Below are 20,183 nucleotides of genomic sequence, written 5' to 3'. Positions count from 1 at the left end.
GAGAGTCACTTAACCAAATGGACTCGGTTGAGTGTTTGAGTGTTGAGTCAAGTAGAGTTAAGTGATAGACAACTTTGAGTGTGTGGTTACTTAGAGAGTCAGTTAATTGAGAGTGTTTGAGTGTTGAGTCAAGTCGAGTTAAGTGATAGACAACTTTAAGTGTGTGGTTGCATGTCAAGATATTTTAGGCAAGTTATTAATTGGAAAAGGATAAATAACCTTCACTAGGTTCATTGTAATCATTATGTTTTGTGTGATCAATAGAAGAACCTCAACAACTAGTGTTTAATGTGTAAATTTATGTTTTGTCTCCTTCGCCTTTCCAACAAATTGATATATGAGCTGAGAATAAATTCAAATTGAAAATTTTAGGAAATGCTACAACCGAACTAAAGTGTCAACATCAAAAGGTCTGCAAATCCATTCACTTTGTCGAACCGTCGTTGCGTATGTGATTATGCACTAGCCTGCAGAGCGGCCGTGAGAAGCATCGTGGAGAGAAGCAGCGCAACCATAGAAGTAACTCGGAGTCGAGCCATCAATTTTTCCATTTTTAACTGGCATCATAAAGAGAGGAATAGGGCCACAACCCTAGATGCCACTAGCAAAAGAAGGAAAAAAAAATAAGCCGCTGTGAGTTAGTGAACCAACACAGTGAATCTAGTTGAAAACTGGCAGCATTTTTAAAAGACGCAAGACAAGTCAACAACAGTCACATGCCGACTTTAAAAGGCATTAAATAGTCACGTGGGCCTTTAATGCACCCAATAGCGGCCTCACCATACATACATGCCCATGCCATCCATCGTTTCTCTGGGAGCTCGACGACAATTTTCTCCAGGAACGGGTGACCCACCACCTCCGAGCTGGCACCCGCTGGGCTGACAACCAATGCCCGCACAATTTCAAATGATCCCTCGCACCAAACATTCATTTGCTCCATTCGCGCAACCAGAACAGGTCCTCTACAACCCTCTCGAGCATTCGTTTCTCCTACTCATGGTGCTGGCTCACCTCGTAGTTCCGCTCACGGTGTTGAATCCCAGCAGGTTGTGCCCCAGGCGTAAGGTAAATTATACTCTGTGAACAATGACATCCAGCATTTTGGTCGGCGCCCGGAAGGCCCATACATACAGATCCCACCCTGTGCTACTATAAATCGTCTGCATTGGCAGCTCCCCAGCGTCTAGCGAAATAGATACATTCAAGGTCTCCATTTGGGCACAAGTTCAAGCGACGCTGAAGGTGTTTTCCCATTGCATTGTAATCAGTTACCAGATTTATAATGAACCACTTAGCAATTCAGACATCTTCAATAGTTTTTAGGACGTGGTTCAATGGTTAATAGTTAAGTAGGGAGGTCTAATCTCAAACAAAATTATATATATCTCTGAAAATTGCTCCAAACGCGGTCCAATCTCAAGCAAAATTATATATATCTGAAAACTGCTCCAAACACAAATTTTTTAGTTGAAAAAAATACAATAAACCACCACCATTACAATTGCAAACTCAAGCTCTTGCATCCAGTGTGCTTGATTGTGTACTACCCACTTAGCCATGGAGGCCATGAAAATCAGATAATCCTAAACCACCGCCATTGCAAGCTTCCTGCATCCACTGTGCCTACCTGTGCACTTTGCCAGGTGGATAGTTTATTTGGGCTTTTCATTGGGGTGAGATTTTGAGTACAAATATATTCAATTCTGTGAGAGGAATTTGGTGCACATTAATTTTCACATACTTGCTAGGAAGGATGATCATGGAAAAATGCAAGGGTGCCAACCAGTGGAGCATTGATGTAAGTAGTAGGCTCAGACTGCCTGAAGTATGTCCGGGCATCTGAATATTGATCTCTGGTGTTTGGTCCTCCAACCACTGCCCCCACTAGAAGATTCGGGTTGGGACTTTTGCTGAAAAAGTATTGGGAGCCACCCTTGCATGTTATGTGACTTGGATGGTGTGTTACAGAGGGTAATGATGAGCCTCTGTGATGGATGTATTTGGGGAAACCAGAGCCATATCCCACCATGTAAGAGAGCTTCATAGGGTTGTCTCCCAATATGTAGTCCACCTGCAGGTCAGACAGAATGAGTTATGATCACCAATTTGAGATCAAATTTCATGCATACATTATGCTATCTGACTGAACATTGTGAAATGTAGAATGGGTCACCCATTTCCTTCACAGAAATCCAATCTGCATGCTTACGTCTTGCTATCTAATTGAACATTGTGCAATTGAAAATGGGTAACAATCATGGGTTACACTGGTTCAACACTTTGTCATTAATGTTACAGGGTATTAGGTTAATTGGCAAGTAATAATGAATTACATCGAACTTCATGCATATATTTTGCTAGCTACCTGGATATTGTGAAATATATTGAGTGTACCTGGCTTTTAGCAACTGCCCGCAGTCTGGCAGGGGTGACTGCGATGCTTCCACAGTGCACAACTTGTGAAGAATGACCCAAGTAATTTGCATAAGCCAAAAGCAGGAATGATATGGCTGTCACATGTTGCATATTGCTTCCTCCTGGTTTGTAGATCAGCCCCCCTGTTATAGAAACATAATTTTAGGATCCCTGGATCAGAAACCAATTCAAATATGTGCTGTAAACTGGCAAACTATAATTCACCTGGTGTGTGTGCAACATGCCTATAAGGCGTTTCTGGCAAGAGTGAGCAAATGAAGTTGTCAGCATGTCCCTTGTATGTTTGAAGGAAGCCCACCTTCCCCAGCAAGAATTCCTAAACATCACAACATTGATAAACATAAAATAAGCAGTATTCTCAAGGTAAAATCCCATTGTTAGATGTTGATGGAATAAAAAATATGATATATGTATGAAACACAAAAATTCTGTTGCTTCATGGATGTTGTTGGGGTAAATCAGATCCTGTCCATTGGTTGCAGGTGATATATATATACCACTCACCTTGGATATCAGAACATTTATTCCAGCATGTTTGTTGTCCCAACCAAATTCATTAATGTTCTCGTTAGCCCCCAGAGTCTTGCCATTGATTTGAATGTAGTCAATATAGGAATGATTTTTTGTTGCCTTATGCAGCCATGTTGCAGCCCATAACAGTTCATCCTGCAAACAGAAAATACATCACCACATTACCATAACATTCTTTGCTTTTACAGATCAGCTTAGCATTGAATTAAAATTATTGAAAAGAACTGTGTGGGGTCTACTTGATCAAGTTGACCTATGAATCACAGGAGTGAGGTGCATTATACAAGAACATTTTTCATGTGTATCACTAGTGTATTCACTACAGGAGAGACTGTGGCAGAGATTCAGGTTTGACACCTAGAACAAGGTAGCAGAGTTGGAGACTACATATCTAGAGTTGAAGACATGGTGAATCTACCAAATTCTGACTCAGATATGATATTTAAATACATAATGAGATATGCCACAACAGAGAGATAGCTGCAACATCATATTCATATTAATGACAAGTAGGCCCATAATGCCATGTAAGTTTCTAATATCATATTCATATAGTGACCAGTATACCACAAAGTCTTGTTAGTATATGAGCGATGGGAATGTTATGTTTTGCTATCTTTATTTAGCGAGTAAGTTCTGGGAATATTTTGGAATTGGATGAACCGGAGTTAAGTAAAACCAACAATTGATTTTATTCCTATCTATCAGATTCTAAAATATTTCAGAAAACTAGATTTGAAATCTAAAACCAACTTCAGGATAGGCAAACATAAATCCACATACTTGATATCCACTAAAGTCGCAGTAAAATGGGCACACTCCTGCTCTGAGGCTGTCACTGTAAGCTCCCCTATAATTGTCTGCAAACTGGAAGACCTGTTGCAGGCAGTGAAAGAAAGGATTCATGCTTTAACATGGTCAGCCACCTACCAGATCAGCACTAGACTTGATTTATTGAAGAATTAGTATAGTCTGGAGTATGGAATTTACCTGCATTGCAGTTTTGAGAAGACGTTGAGAATATGCCATGTCTGATTATCGAAACACAATGGATGCAGTAGCCAAGGCCGCAACTGTTTCACCTGCAACATCTGAGCTAGGCCTCTCTTTGGTGATTTTGTAAACTGTCCTGGGCGTGTCCATGTCTTCTAGTCTCTCCCAACAATTGTGATTTGCAGTTGGATTGCAAATGGAGTTTTGGGCGTGAGCGTTAGTTTGGTTTGATGGAAACACCTTAATTTTTCCATTAAATATTTGAATTTTTATTGAAGTTCTCAGTGAGAGTTTTCATCAAACAATTTAATGTCTTATGGCTATAGGTGGTTGTTTCTTCTTTTTTATTTCATATTAGAAAACATAATGCTGTATTCATGCCCAAACATTTTTCAAATAGCTGGACAACCTTAATATTAGACTTTAGCCAAAGATACAATTCTGATATACACCAGACAATGACAAGAAGCACCTTTGACCAATGCAAATAACCCAGAACTAAATAATATTGCATTTCTAATTTATGAGCTGATATGCCAACCAGTCTTCAACCAACAACTAATATACCATGCAATACTCTGAAATAACACCATTCACTGATAAATATGAGCATCATTAACAAGCTGGAAATTGTAGGGCCATTATACAAACTCAATAAAGAAAATACATGGCATTAAGTATAACAGAGGAACCTGATATCATACACAGCAATGAACCTTCATTTCAATATTCAGCCCCTTGAGGAATATCAGCAGGGATGACTACAGAAATTCGAGCTCTTCATTCCTCAATCTTTAGCCTCTGCCACAGTCCTGAATACGCTACAGGAGTTTACTTGGTGACTGATATACACGCACAACAACTAGATGTATCTCGGCCTCTTTTTAATCTTAAGCTTCAGCCACTGAGGATAGTTAATGCAGCCAGCATATAAAGAGATAATTCGGCCCAGAAATGAAGGTGATATGACCCTCTCAAGCAGCAGAGGAACACGGCCAACAAGGTAAGGAACTTAGATACTAGAAAATGGAGAAACTCGGCCTAGGTGTCCACAGAATATGTTCCCCTAAGACGCCAATATCGATCCAACTAGGAGCAGCCAACTCGTCTCTCTAGATTGATGTGCACACCATCTTTCTCCCAAGAACTTCAACCCAATGAGAGAGAAACTCAGCCAACAAGTAAAGTGAAGGAATCTTGTCCCTCTCAACAAAGGAAATTGACCCACAAAGAGTTCAGATTTGAAGGTCACGAACAGCCATGAAATGGATACCTTGACCCTCGGAAATATAGCTCATCTAATGGGTAATGTCCATCTTTCTTAGGTTAAATGACACAGAGCAATGGGGCTAATGCTTTAAAAAAACTCCAAGAAAAATATCTATGAAACTAAAATGAGTCCTCACTATTCTTGAATATGCAAAGCTAGGATAATTGTTGCTTCTCCATGGATCAAAAAGCAATTTTTGTAAGTAAGAGAAATAGTCCACGCACAAACAGAGAAAAAAATATAGGTTATATCATTTGTAAGAAATGGTGACAACTACACAACTATTACACACTTCCAATCAACAATTTACCTACAATTGCTCCATCTACAGAGGAGGGACAATCTAGTCACATGCCTTCAAACTTTGTGGTAAGAAAAGTTGGTTGATGAAAATGTTATAACTTTCATGAATGAAATTTTGTATGAATGAAAATCTCTATATATATTTTAAGTGAACCTGTATTGCTAATTTGTTTTGTAATGGATTAACCAAAAGCATTTGACAACATTCTTTTCAATTTGTTTTACAAGGAATAGTGAGTGAAAATAGCAATCAAACTGCCAGCAATCAATGGCAAGATGACAAATATTTGAGTTGATAAGTATTCATGAATAAAATATGGGCATAACCCTATAAAGGGCTCTCCTGATCCAAGAACATCTTGTGGGGATGACGAGTTGAACATGTCTTTGGATATGTACAACATTTTGTGAATTCAATTTTGTGTGGTTATCATATTGAGATATTGAAATCTTTTTTTTTAACTCAAAGCATATAAAATCTCAGTGTAAATGTTGGTTGAACTCTCACAAACTCCAGAAAATGGTTATTTGCCTTTTTGCTACTATAAGCTTGATACATCCTTTTTGGATAATAGTATAGTGTATTTTATATAAAGGTAGAATTGGAACTCTTATATATCAGGCTATCTCATTACTGTAGATGTGATTTTGGCATGCTACTTTAATACAAAATGAATTTCAGTGCAAATTGGTGAAAATTGGTCTTTTGTGAAAATTGGTGAAAATTGGTCTTTTGTGAAAATTGGTGAAAATTATTGACATGCTCAAAGTCAGTCCTTTGGTGTCTAGAAATGATTGAAAATTGTGGAGTTGGAACCCATCTATGCATACTCAATGTTATTTCCTTCAAGTCCAATGTGGCATGACTCATGAAGGAAGGATGGACCTGTATATGGCAAATCCCATAGGGCTGAAGGAGGGGGAAAACCCATGCACTCTAAGGCTAAATTCCTGGTACCAATGAAGATGTTCCTCATTTAACTTGGCTTGTAACATTCCTTAAACCTTGGCAAGCAGGGGAAGCAATTCAAATTTTCCAGATCAGTTGAACCCAATAAGCAAGGATGTGTTGCTATCTTTGTGCTTTCTCTTTAAACAATGCCTGTTGTGTTCTCATTCATGCCTTCAAATTTTTGATGTTAGAGATTATGGATTGGTACAGAGTTGGAATCCACAACCTGTTTCTGCAAATGTATCTTTTCTTAGTTTTCATTCCAGAAACTAGTTTTTTGAGATATACTACCTATGGGGTGAGCCTGCTGTTTCCAGTTTTGAGAAATTTCATCTTTGGAACTTTGGTGTATGAAATAAATTGCTTTGTTCATGGTGATATGTGTTAAGTAGCAGCTCTGGAGCCTAGGAACCTCTAGAAAAATCTGAAATGTTGGAAACAAATGAAATTGCCACATTTTCTTTATCCTCCTTTTCAACTGAAAACATTTTCCAATGCTCCTTTGGTGTGGTGCCATTGCTTTCTGCAATAAATGAATTATACCTTGCTATTTTAGCAACAAAAAATATAATTTCAAGTGAATCTCATTTTCGTATCAGATCAACAACCTTTTTCTCAAACTTCTTGTTCCTACTTGCTGAAAGAAAACTGTGTTTTTTGTTATCAACATTGAATATTTCTTTCATGTCTTCTCTTGCATTATTATGGAGATCTAGGCTCTATGTCAAGTGAAGTGACTAGACTGTCATAAGATTAGGCTAGTAATGAAAGCAAGGTGATGACTGCATGTACATTTTGAATTGGTGCCTTAATAGGTGCTAGCATCTCTAATAATTTTTTGAAGTGATTGATATTGTTGGCCACATCTTATGTTGTCATCTTTATTTGTGAAAATTTCCTCAGCTATATCTTAGGATGACATTGATATTCATAAATGTTAAACATCTTGAATTTCAATTGATTGTTATGTTTGGCTACATATTAGGAGCCTCCTCTTTATTTGGTGAAGTTCCGTGAGACAAATCTCACAGTTACAACTTTATTTTCACACACTTGTGCCCCATTTTTCTTTTGGAGTTTTGGCACTGCTAATGTGAGTCATTTGATCATTAATGATCAAAATGCTACAAGTAAGAGCCCTGTGATTATTAGTTTCCCATTTGTTGATTCTTGTAGTTCATATGGTATGTTTGACTTCATCTTCTTCCAGAATGCTAAATGGTCTTGTTCAATAATGGAATTCCCATTTGCAGCTTCCAGATGAAATCCCATGCTGTTAAATTTTACAACTAGATCTGTTTTAGACAAAGAAGTTAAGCTAGCTACAGCCATGGTTTTGGTGTACTTTGAGACTTCTAATTTGCATGGGTGTTTGTTGTATTGCTTGTTCTTTTTCAAATAGGTAATGACCCTGAAAATTAAAGTCTGGCCTTCCTTATGAATAGACCATTAGCTTTGGTATCAAATATTAGAAAAAATTCCAGTGATCAAAGAGAGATATTGAGCTTGTGTTCGCAACACTAGAGTGCTCAGCAATTGGAATCAAATTTATTGATCAAGACATGAATTTACAACAAATAAAAGACATACCATCCACTGAAATATTTTAATTTTAACAGAAAGAATGATGTATTCATAGTGGACAAATATTAGAAAGTAAAATATATGATAGAGAATTGCAGTGCTTTGGAAATAAAATGCATGAGTCAACCTTACATTATCTAGAATTATCCAACACTTACAGACTGTGACTACAATTTATCTATTCAAGTTGTTGCTTGATTATCATGCTGTCTCCTCTATTGCATTCTCCTCCGTCTGTCTTTCTTTGTGATAGTTTTTGTTGCCTCATTATATATATTTTTTATTATTTAATTAAATGTATTCAATACTTCTCTATAGATAAAGGATAAAATGATTTTTTCTTCCTAAAGGCTATTCATAAAGCAAGGGTCAGTTAACCTTCCTAAAGTACTATTCAGTTGTCCTTACATAGACAATAAGACAAAACCTTGCTTTCTAGGAGATGTAGGTCCAGAGGATATGTGAAGATTAACAAAAAATCTAACATTCAGTATATTTATCTTGCATGTTTTAGTTGATGTATTTCCTACATTTGCTATCCTTGATAAACATGATTAGTTGTTTGCTTCTTGTTAGAAAGTGGTAAGTCAGGGATAATTTTTGCGCAAGGCCTTGGGCTAACCTGGAATGTGTGTTACTCAATTTAAAATTTTTCTATTGTTAACTCAATGTAGCTTAGTGTTACTGTCACCTGATTCAAGAAAAAAACGAAGTTGGATAAATAAGCTTAGAGTGTATTGTCTGAAGATCTAAGGCCCAAATTATTTGTTGAAGCCTTAATTTTATATTACCATGTATTGACTAAAAATCTAGAAATATATGATAGTATTTTTTTCCTTGAGCTTTACTGTGTTATACAAAAGCCCTATTTCTTTTCAACTTTTATGGATGTTTGGGGCTTGGCATAGTGTTTTGGCTGGATGTTTACACAGCAGCTATGTGAAAGAAAAACACTCTTCTGCTTTATATTTGTTGTAACTTGTTTTATGGTGCATCTATAGGCTGCAATAGTCAGTGCACAAAAAATCTGGAAGCAAGTCAATTATTTACACAGCAGAAACTTGAACAACACAGACGATGCCATAATGCCACTACACAACATATGCCCAAGAGCCAGTAAGACATGTTTCCTTTCTAATTTATGGCAAACTATACTTTAGGAACTATTGAAACTGTAGAAAACTTTGGAACGTTAAGAAGGCATTCAACAGTTAAATAAGCCACCTTTGATGCAATACATGAGCTTCCAGTGTTGGTTGGCAGTTTGACTTCTATTAATCCTCCAGACAAAACACCTTCGATGCTATTTATGAGCTTCCAATGGTGGTTGGCAGTTTGACTTCTATATTATCATTCTCCAGCAAATGTGAATCAGTGATTCAGACCTTGATTCCATGTTGACCCATTTCAATTCCCAAATAAAAATGTATTACAAATCCTGGCAGCCCAAATTAACTTAGGCATTTTTTACAAAGGTACCATGCGGTGATTGTGAATCTAGCCTCCACTTCAATGACTTATTCCTTTGTGAGGTCCCAACATGAATCCTAGACTGTTTCTCTTTTTCCAAGGTAATGGTTATCAAAGTCTAGTGACTATCAGTAATACAAAGTGTTGGAGTTGATATTATTCCCTTGAGAGGTCTCAGCATGAATCCTGGACCATTTATCTTCCTCCATGGTAATTATTATTAGACATGTGGATTGTCAACCAAACAGTAAAGGTTACAAATCACAATTGTTGATAGAATGTAATCCAATTCAAAACATGATGCAAGCCCTGGAAGTGTTTTATAAAACCAAAATTCTATACAGGGTATGATCTCTATAACTAAATCCTGATCACAACATAAATTCTGAGCTCAGTTAAGATCAGTGAAGAATCTATCAATATCTTAAGTGGAAACAAATTTTGTTTTTGGTTGTGACGATTGCCCATGAACCAGTGACAGTCCTGTGTCATTTTGCATACCATAAAAACCTTGTTTACATTGATTCTGATGTCAGAGGACAACATCTCATGCGTGACAGAGCATTCTCGAGACTCATACTGGTACTACAGCTAGCAGGAAGGGTTGGTCTGTGAAGGCATGGAGTGCAGTGGATAATCCCTGTATATAAAATGACCCTATATATGATGACTTTTTGTTCTGGCACTAATTGCTGCTGCAGACCTGGAATGCCACCCTTTGGAATTGTGGAAAAATCTCGTTGTATGATTTAGGTTTTAGGGATTCTAGCATTTTTAAGGTTTATGTTTGTTTAGCTTAATTGTTCCAGTTGCGCGAATGGAGCAAACGAAATATATAATTTTGTTTGAGATTAGACCTCCCTAATTAACTATTAACCATTAAACCACATCCTAAAAACTATTGAAGATGTCTGAATGGCTAAGTGCTTCGTTATAAATCTGGTAACTGATTACGATGCAATGGGAAAACACCTTCAGCGTCACTCGAACCTGCACCCAAATGGAGACCTTGAATGTATCTGTTCCGCCAGACACTGGGGAGCTACCAATGCAGAGAATTTATAGTAGCATGGGGTGGGATTCGTATGCATGGGCCTTGTTATCACAAAATCAGTACTAAGGGCTGCAGCCAAGCAAGATTTCATGTAACTCTTTCAACCGGACTTTAGACCAAGGATTAGCCTCCTTGATCAGAGAGGGCTCTCTCACAAACTTTTGATAAAAATCAATCACAACAACAGATGGCTAACTCTTTACAAATTTATAAAAACAAAGCTGGTTGGACACATATCAAATTAGTCTTCATTGGGCTATGGAGTCTCACACACTTAGTAAACAAAAGCACAGTCATTTCATGGAAGTCAAGGCTCTTTGCATTAGATGTTCAAACATACTTCACGTAAACCACAGCTTGCTAAACATACAGGAAGTCAGAGCATAAGATATGAATTCTGAGTGATTATGCTGTAACAAGGCTGTAAAAGAACATTAAGAGAATAAACCACCATCACATTTGAACAATATAATCCATTGAGAATCTTGAGAAGAAACAACCACTGTTTTACTATTACTGTAATAAGTCTTTACATTGGCCCAAATAAACTCTGTTTTTGTATAAAATCTCCAACCTCTATTACATCCTAATCTGATCCCTTTATAGGAATCTATTCTTCTCTCTCTAGAATGGGCTCGAAGGCCCTATTAACTACTCCTACATGCTATTTAACTAATTCATTAATTACAAACATGCTGAGCTGTAATTACACAAAATCCTAATCAAACTAAAACACTAATTCCATTCTCCTCGTAACATGATTCTTCTTGGATCCTTGACAGCTGTCCTCCTTCAGTTAGGCTGAGATGTGTTGGAGGAACATTCACTGAACAAGCCGACCTCGGGTGCTAGCTGTGTAGATGGCTCATTAATTAGTAAAGATGAGTATCCTACTTTCACGGCCCCTGTCTCCTACCATCCTCCGAAAATGTAGCAGGCATGTTCCCAAGTCTTTAATAACTCAAAGTATGGAACGCTGCTACCAAACACCATGTCTCTAGATGAGTTGTAGACTGTATTGATGTACAGGTGTCTTTCTTCTAACATTCCCGGTCAAACTGTTTATTCTGCATTGAAAACATCACCTACAACAGTTTCGTAGCGCGCTACGAAACTGCTGTGTGATTTAAAAGCACAGTCTTCCTCACTGGTTTCTGCTAACACTGTGCTTATGGCTGCACTTTTTCCAACAGTGGCATCCAATGAGACTTGTAACACATCAGGAGGCCACTCCATCCCTCTTACTTTATCAACAACTTGAATTGCATGCTGAACTTGTGGTATTGCCAAACCAATGCTGGTAACATATAGCTGAGGGTAGGCACTAAAACTTGGTAAAGAAAAAGCATTGTCTTCTTCAGCTGACGTCCAGATTTCCATTCTAAATACATCTTTGATCCTTTGCCGAACTTTTAATATCAGAACCTTATAAACAAGTTCATAACCTTTTTCACTTAGACACTTAGCAAAATGAGCACAATTACTGAGAACCTGCCCTTGATATGCTTTATACTCTGAGGTAGTTGCCTGTTTAAGAGCAACAGCTAAGCCAGTTATGGTATGATTGTGAGGACCACCTTGAAGACCAGGAAACACAGCTGCATTAATCTTTTTCTCATAATCATACTTAACCTCTTGCCCCTGCTTGTTAATTTCTTTGATGCCCTTTCTATAAAATATCATTGCACCACGAGGACCACGGAGTGACTTGTGTGTAGTAGTGGTCACTACATCTGCAAACTCAAAAGGAGATGGAACTACACCAGCTGCAACAAGTCCACTTATGTGTGCCATGTCCGCCAACAACACAGCTTTTTGCTTGTCACAAACCTTGCGCATCTGAGCATAGTCATAATGGCGTGCATAAGCACTAGCACCAGCAATCATAAGTTTAGGCCTGAATAGGACTGCACTTTTCTCCAGCTGGACATAATCAATATAGCCTGTAGATTCATCCAATCTATAAGGCATTGTTTCAAAAAAATTGAAACTGCTGAGATCTTTTTAGTATCGGTCTGGTAACCATGAGACAGATGACCACCATGTGGAAGATCAAGTGCCATGATACGATCATGGGGCTTCAACAAAGCAGTGTAAACTTGAAAATTAGCCGGAGAGCCTGACAAGGGTTGTACATTAACTCCCCATTTATCTGGATCCAAACCAAATGCTTCCAATGCTCTTTTCTGACATAACGACTCTGCCATGTCAATGAATTCATTTCCTCCATAGTATCTTGCACCAGGATAGCCTTCACTGTATTTATTGGTCATGACTGATCCTACAGCCTGCATGACTGATAATGAAGTAAAGTTCTCTGAAGGGATAAGTTCAATACCCTTCCATTATCGATTTTTTCAAGTTCTATGATATTCGCAATCTCGAGATCGACCTCCTCCAGTGGAGCATTCAGCTGCTTTGGACAAGTGACATGGGACTTTTGTTTTTCGAGACGAGAGTAGTCGGCCTCATTGGAAAGAGCAACAGTAGATTACAGAGCTCTTTATAGCATAGCCGATCCGGACCTAAACAAGGGTGAACTGGAGATTTTTCGCATGGTCGCCATTTCCATAGCCATGCTTTGCACCCCTGCAACTCCAAATATCAAATGCCCTCTGTCCCCAATATAACAGGCATTCAATCATGAAGCCACGCCAACGCCTTAGAGGAACGTGTAGTCAAAATAGTAAATGTAAAGAATATTCCTCCTTCAGAAACTTGCCATGTGTCACACAGTTAACACGTATGTTGTCACTTGTCCACTCACATGCAAGATTTTTTGTGAGTTGGCTCATTGCTCCTTTGCTGGCTACATATATGGTACCAGAGAGTAGCTACAACACCAACAACCGATGAAATGAAAACAATGCTTCCCCTTTTTTGATGCTTTTAGTAGAGGATGTGACAGCTGAGATATATGATAAGCATCAAACTGCAGCCCAAATTCCTTCCACTGAGTCAAACATTCATTAAAATCCTTCTCTGTACGCGAACATGTCATTAACAGTGGAAATCCTTTGTTCATTTATCTTGAAAATGTATATAGAATGGTTGCTTCTTCGCTCCATCCTTTTTCCACTCGTAAAACCCTTCAACTGACACAAGGCAATGATAACTTGGAATAAGTCGACGAACAGAAGCCTTCTCATAACCGATTCTGATCGAGCATTGATTTCAAAAAGGACCACAGTTTTGAGACTTGAGTATGAAACAGAGTTTTGATGGACCTTCGTTGGTGATCATGAGAACCTGCCACAACAGCTGTGAGCACAAAGCAAAATTACCACTGGAATGTTCCCCTTCAATGGAGTACAAGCCCACATATAACAGCTTGACAAACCTCGTTTCCTGTAGTGTTTCCATCAATTCACTTTAAATATCTGTCATTTCCCAATTTCGCAGCGCAGCCAGTGCAAGGTCAGTGTTTTCGCTACGAAATCACTAAAACAGATGGCGCTACGAAACTGCTAACGGATTTATGCGCTGCGAAAACACCCTGACTTTAAGCTAGGCTAAATTTTTTTTTTTTTTTTTGGCAACAGCATTTTCAGTGATAACAGTGGCTCCACTTGGGATAGTGTGCCCTTGTGGTACTCTAAGAACTCGCAGGTCCAGTGCCTTATCCATTAATGACAAACAGAAATTTTCTTGACAAGCATGACTGTAGGAGAAAGAAAGCTACATCTACTGAAAAATGCTCAGTTGACCTTGAGCTTATTTGCACTTACCTATACCTACCTACCCTAACAATTTCAACTTCCTTCTGCTCAATCAATATGAAATTTCCAATGTAGCCAATCCTCTGTTTTATCTGATACTTGATTCCTTTGACTGCATCGGAATTCAGAGCCAATATGATGGGGTGGTGACCGCTGCCACTGGAATTGTCTCTGATCTTTATAGGAAAATTGAAAAACTTGAGAGTGAAACTCTTCCATGTAGTCAGCTACAGGATCCCAGAATACATGATCAGCTTGATTTTTCTTGTACCTTTCCGGCTGTGCAAACTGATCTTCAACAACAGTGTTAAGTTCCTCAATCGTGAAAGAGAAAGGAACCAGCATTGTCTCCTTATGTTCTGCCATAGAAAGTTGCTGAAAATAATGATCATGATAACACTCTTCATTTTCAGGCCACTGATTCTCAACCACACAAGACCCCTTTGATGTGCTATCCACTTTTCTATTTGACAAGCTATCCAACTGCTTTTCTGAATCATTCCAACAAACAATGGAATTTTCCTCACTATTATGATTATTATTTGGAGTAAGCTGCTGCAAGGAATTACAAAATTGAGCAAGCTTTTCCTCTGCCTGAGGGTCGTAGAAGCTGTCTTCCAGCACTTCTTCTTGCTGTGTGCAATCAATTTCATCTTCAGAATACTGCTGCATCTCTTCATTCATATCAAGGGATGAAACATGGTTTTCACAAGTCAACTCCTGCTGCTCCTCATGCTGCGTTTCATGGGATGATATACTTTCTTCTTGGTGCTGAAATGCATTGTTATGAAGAGCCTCTAAAATTTCTTCATCCGTGAATTCATCATCATCATAACCATCCTCTAAATACTTAATAAGACTTAAAGAATGGCTACAGCAATCTTTAAGCATCAATAAGGAAGGATAACCTTCTTTATACATTTCACAGAATTCGTCATGGAAATCAGCAAGAGAAGATAATGAACCATTCTCCAAACTTTTATACCAAGACCATGCTTTTCCTTCTAAAGTGGCCATAAACATCCTCATGAGACAATCCTCAGGGAAATGAACCTTAAGACTGCGTACATGCATATGAAACCTAACCAAATGAAGAGCAGCATTGTCCTTCTTTTCATCTTTGAATATTGGAAGATCATCTAACCAATCAACCTTTGGCATAGGATTTGGAAAACCAGGGATATGAGACCGATTCATAGGAGCATACCTGGCATTCATTCTTGCAGTGGAACTCATCTTGTAACTTCATCAAGCTACTGATCTTCTAGCAGTGGAGTCACCTTCTAATTTGTTATTTGTTGTGTGGAGTCGCCAAGGTAGTTTTGCAGCCTCAAAAAGATGTCTGAGCTCCTGCTACCTTCAGAAGTTCAGGCTCTAAATTTCGGGAATGAATAGACTTCAGGCTCCCGGCAGACGCACCAAAATGTTATCACAAAATCAGTACTAAGGGCTGCAGCCAAGCAAGATTTCATGTAACTCTTTCAACCGGACTTTAGACCAAGGATTAGCCTCCTTGATCAGAGAGGGCTCTCTCACAGACTTTTGATAAAAATCAATCACAACAACAGATGGCTAACTCTTTACAAATTTATAAAAACAAAGCTGGTTGGACACATATCAAATTAGTCTTCATTGGGCTATGGAGTCTCACACACTTAGTAAACAAAAGCACAGTCATTTCATGGAAGTCAAGGCTCTTTGCATTAGATGTTCAAACATACTTCACGTAAACCACATCTTGCTAAACATACAGGAAGTCAGAGCATAAGATATGAATTCTGAGTGATTATGCTGTAACAAGGCTGTAAAAGAACATTAAGAGAATAAACCACCATCACATTTGAACAATATAATCCATTGAGAATCTTGAGAAGAAACAACCACTGTTTTACTATTACTGTAATAAGTCTTTACATTGGCCCAAATAAACTCTGTTTTTGTATAAAATCTCCAACCTCTATTACATCCTAATCTGATCCCTTTATAGGAATCTATTCTTCTCTCTCTAGAATGGGCTCGAAGGCCCTATTAACTACTCCTACATGCTATTTAACTAATTCATTAATTACAAACATGCTGAGCTGTAATTACACAAAATCCTAATCAAACTAAAACACTAATTCCATTCTCCTCGTAACATGATTCTTCTTGGATCCTTGACAGCTGTCCTCCTTCAGTTAGGCTGAGATGTGTTGGAGGAACATTCACTGAACAAGCCGACCTCGGGTGCTAGCTGTGTAGATGGCTCATTAATTAGTAAAGATGAGTATCCTACTTTCACGGCCCCTGTCTCCTACCATCCTCCGAAAATGTAGCAGGCATGTTCCCAAGTCTTTAATAACTCAAAGTATGGAACGCTGCTACCAAACACCATGTCTCCAGATGAGCTGTAGACTGTATTGATGTACAGGTGTCTTTCTTCTAACATTCCCGGTCAAACTGTTTATTCTGCATTGAAAACATCACCTACAGCAGTTTCGTAGCGCGCTACGAAACTGCTGTGTGATTTAAAAGCACAGTCTTCCTCACTGGTTTCTGCTAACACTGTGCTTATGGCTGCACTTTTTCCAACAGTGGCACCCAATGAGACTTGTAACACATCAGGAGGCCACTCCATCCCTCTTACTTTATCAACAACTTGAATTGCATGCTGAACTTGTGGTATTGCCAAACCAATGCTGGTAACATATAGCTGAGGGTAGGCACTAAAACTTGGTAAAGAAAAAGCATTGTCTTCTTCAGCTGACGTCCAGATTTCCATTCTAAATACATCTTTGATCCTTTGCCGAACTTTTAATATCAGAACCTTATAAACAAGTTCATAACCTTTTTCACTTAGACACTTAGCAAAATGAGCACAATTACTGAGAACCTGCCCTTGATATGCTTTATACTCTAAGGTAGTTGCCTGTTTAAGAGCAACAGCTAAGCCAGTTATGGTATGATTGTGAGGACCACCTTGAAGACCAGGAAACACAGCTGCATTAATCTTTTTCTCATAATCATACTTAACCTCTTGCCCCTGCTTGTTAATTTCTTTGATGCCCTTTCTATAAAATATCATTGCACCACGAGGACCACGGAGTGACTTGTGTGTAGTAGTGGTCACTACATCTGCAAACTCAAAAGGAGATGGAACTACACCAGCTGCAACAAGTCCACTTATGTGTGCCATGTCCGCCAACAACACAGCTTTTTGCTTGTCACAAACCTTGCTTATCTGAGCATAGTCATAATGGCGTGCATAAGCACTAGCACCAGCAATCATAAGTTTAGGCCTGAATAGGACTGCACTTTTCTCCAGCTGGACATAATCAATATAGCCTGTAGATTCATCCAATCTATAAGGCATTGTTTCAAAAAAATTGAAACTGCTGAGATCTTTTTAGTATCGGTCTGGTAACCATGAGACAGATGACCACCATGTGGAAGATCAAGTGCCATGATACGATCATGGGGCTTCAACAAAGCAGTGTAAACTTGAAAATTAGCCGGAGAGCCTGACAAGGGTTGTACATTAACTCCCCATTTATCTGGATCCAAACCAAATGCTTCCAATGCTCTTTTCTGACATAACGACTCTGCCATGTCAATGAATTCATTTCCTCCATAGTATCTTGCACCAGGATAGCCTTCACTGTATTTATTGGTCATGACTGATCCTACAGCCTGCATGACTGATAATGAAGTAAAGTTCTCTGAAGGGATAAGTTCAATACCCTTCCATTATCGATTTTTTCAAGTTCTATGATATTCGCAATCTCGGGATCGACCTCCTCCAGTGGAGCATTCAGCTGCTTTGGACAAGTGACATGGGACTTTTGTTTTTCGAGACGAGAGTAGTCGGCCTCGTTGGAAAGAGCAACAGTAGATTACAGAGCTCTTTATAGCATAGCCGATCCGGACCTAAACAAGGGTGAACTGGAGATTTTTCGCATGGTCGCCATTTCCATAGCCATGCTTTGCACCCCTGCAACTCCAAATATCAAATGCCCTCTGTCCCCAATATAACAGGCATTCAATCATGAAGCCACGCCAATGCCTTAGAGGAACGTGTAGTCAAAATAGTAAATGTAAAGAATATTCCTCCTTCAGAAACTTGCCATGTGTCACACAGTTAACACGTATGTTGTCACTTGTCCACTCACATGCAAGATTTTTTGTGAGTTGGCTCATTGCTCCTTTGCTGGCTGCATATATGGTACCAGAGAGTAGCTACAACACCAACAACCGATGAAATGAAAACAATGCTTCCCCTTTTTTGATGCTTTTAGTAGAGGATGTGACAGCTGAGATATATGATAAGCATCAAACTGCAGCCCAGATTCCTTCCACTGAGTCAAACATTCATTAAAATCCTTCTCTGTACGCGAACATGTCATTAACAGTGGAAATCCTTTTTCATTTATCTTGAAAATGTATATAGAATGGTTGCTTCTTCACTCCATCCTTTTTCCACTCGTAAAACCCTTCAACTGACACAAGGCAATGATAACTTGGAATAAGTCGACGAACAGAAGCCTTCTCATAATCGATTCTGATCGAGCATTGATTTCAAAAAGGACCACAGTTTTGAGACTTGAGTATGAAACAGAGTTTTGATGGACCTTCGTTGGTGATCATGAGAACCTGCCACAACAGCTGTGAGCGCAAAGCAAAATTACCACTGGAATGTTCCCCTTCAATGGAGTACAAGCCCACATATAACAGCTTGACAAACCTCGTTTCCTGTAGTGTTTCCATCAATTCACTTTAAATATCTGTCATTTCCCAATTTCGCAGCACAGCCAGTGCAAGGTCAGTGTTTTCGCTACGAAATCACTAAAACAGATGGCGCTACGAAACTGCTAACGGATTTATGCGCTGCGAAAACACCCTGACTTTAAGCTAGGTTAAATTTTTTTTTTTTTTTTGGCAACAGCATTTTCAGTGATAACAGGCCTCTCGAGCACCCTCCAAAATGGTGGATGTCATTGTTCACAGAGTGTAATTTACCTTACGCCTAGGGCACAGCCTGCCGAGATTCAACACTGCGAGCGGACCTATGAGGTGAGCCAGCGCTGCGAGCAGGAGAAACAAATGCTTGAGAGGGTTGCAGAGGACCTGTTCTGGTTGTGCGAATGGAGCAAATGAATTTTTGGCGCGAGGGATCGTTTGAAATTGTGCGGGTATTGGTTGCCAGCACAGCGGGTGCCAGCTCAGAGGTGGTGGGTCACCCGTTCCCGGAGAAAATTATCGTCGAGCTACCGGAGAAATGATGGATGGCATGAGAATGTATGTATGGTGAGGCTGCTATCGTGTGCATTAAAGGCTTGATAGTAGGCTGGTTAGCTCTTGCCTAAGGTTTAGGCCTCAAGCAGTCATGGGCACAGTAATCAAGTGAAGAGCAATTTTTAAAAGGGCAAGGAAATTTGGTTAAAGAGAGTCAGGTAAGTTTGTTCAGGAGTTGAATCAAACAAAAAAAAAGTTTGACCCTTAAAAGTTTGTTAAGGAGTTACGTAAGTTTTAAAGGATTCAAGGTAAAGTGTTTTTCGAATTCAAAAGGGGTTTTTGAAAAGTTTTTTTAATAAACAAAAAACAAAATTTGGTGGAATTTGTTACAAAGGAGATTATTTAAAAAAAAATATTAAAAAGGTTTTATTGAAAATGATTTTTTTTTAATTTTCTCCAGAGAATAAAACAAAGGGGGATTTAAGAAAAAAAAAAGATTTTTTTATTGGCAAGAGAATTTAGGGCTTTGTAAAGTCTATCAAGTTTTGGTGTTTTGTCAAGCATGATAATTTTTTTGATGAAGATTGTGCCTTATCGGGTGCATATTGAAAATCATATTTTTTTTTTTTTCGGGGGCGATATGGAAGATAACCTCAT

At 38.7% G+C, this 20,183-nt stretch overlaps 1 protein-coding gene and 2 pseudogenes across 1 annotated transcript; all 3 read right to left on the bottom strand.

Moving 5' to 3' along the window:
* Positions 1-1,545: 1,545 nt before the first annotated feature.
* LOC149231968 (endoglucanase 23-like) lies at positions 1,546-4,036 on the bottom strand. The gene is made up of 6 exons (XM_089376400.1): positions 3,961-4,036; positions 3,754-3,846; positions 2,944-3,105; positions 2,644-2,755; positions 2,398-2,561; positions 1,546-2,074 (listed from the first exon to the last, which is right to left on the bottom strand). Exons 1-6 carry the CDS (start codon positions 3,997-3,999, stop codon positions 1,748-1,750), a joined length of 897 nt encoding a protein of 298 aa, XP_089232526.1. The 5' UTR covers positions 4,000-4,036; the 3' UTR covers positions 1,546-1,747.
* A 6,437-nt stretch (positions 4,037-10,473) lies between these two features.
* LOC149231967 (serine hydroxymethyltransferase, mitochondrial pseudogene) lies at positions 10,474-12,993 on the bottom strand (annotated as a pseudogene).
* A 748-nt stretch (positions 12,994-13,741) lies between these two features.
* Positions 13,742-18,281, bottom strand: LOC149231966 (serine hydroxymethyltransferase, mitochondrial pseudogene; annotated as a pseudogene).
* Positions 18,282-20,183: the final 1,902 nt, after the last annotated feature.

The sequence above is a fragment of the Pinus tabuliformis genome, chromosome J (assembly GCF_031772625.1).
Source record: "Pinus tabuliformis cultivar Carrire ecotype Pingquan chromosome J, CPIR1, whole genome shotgun sequence".
Taxonomy (NCBI): Eukaryota; Viridiplantae; Streptophyta; class Pinopsida; order Pinales; family Pinaceae; genus Pinus; species Pinus tabuliformis.
This window is presented reverse-complemented; position numbering and strand designations above follow the sequence as displayed.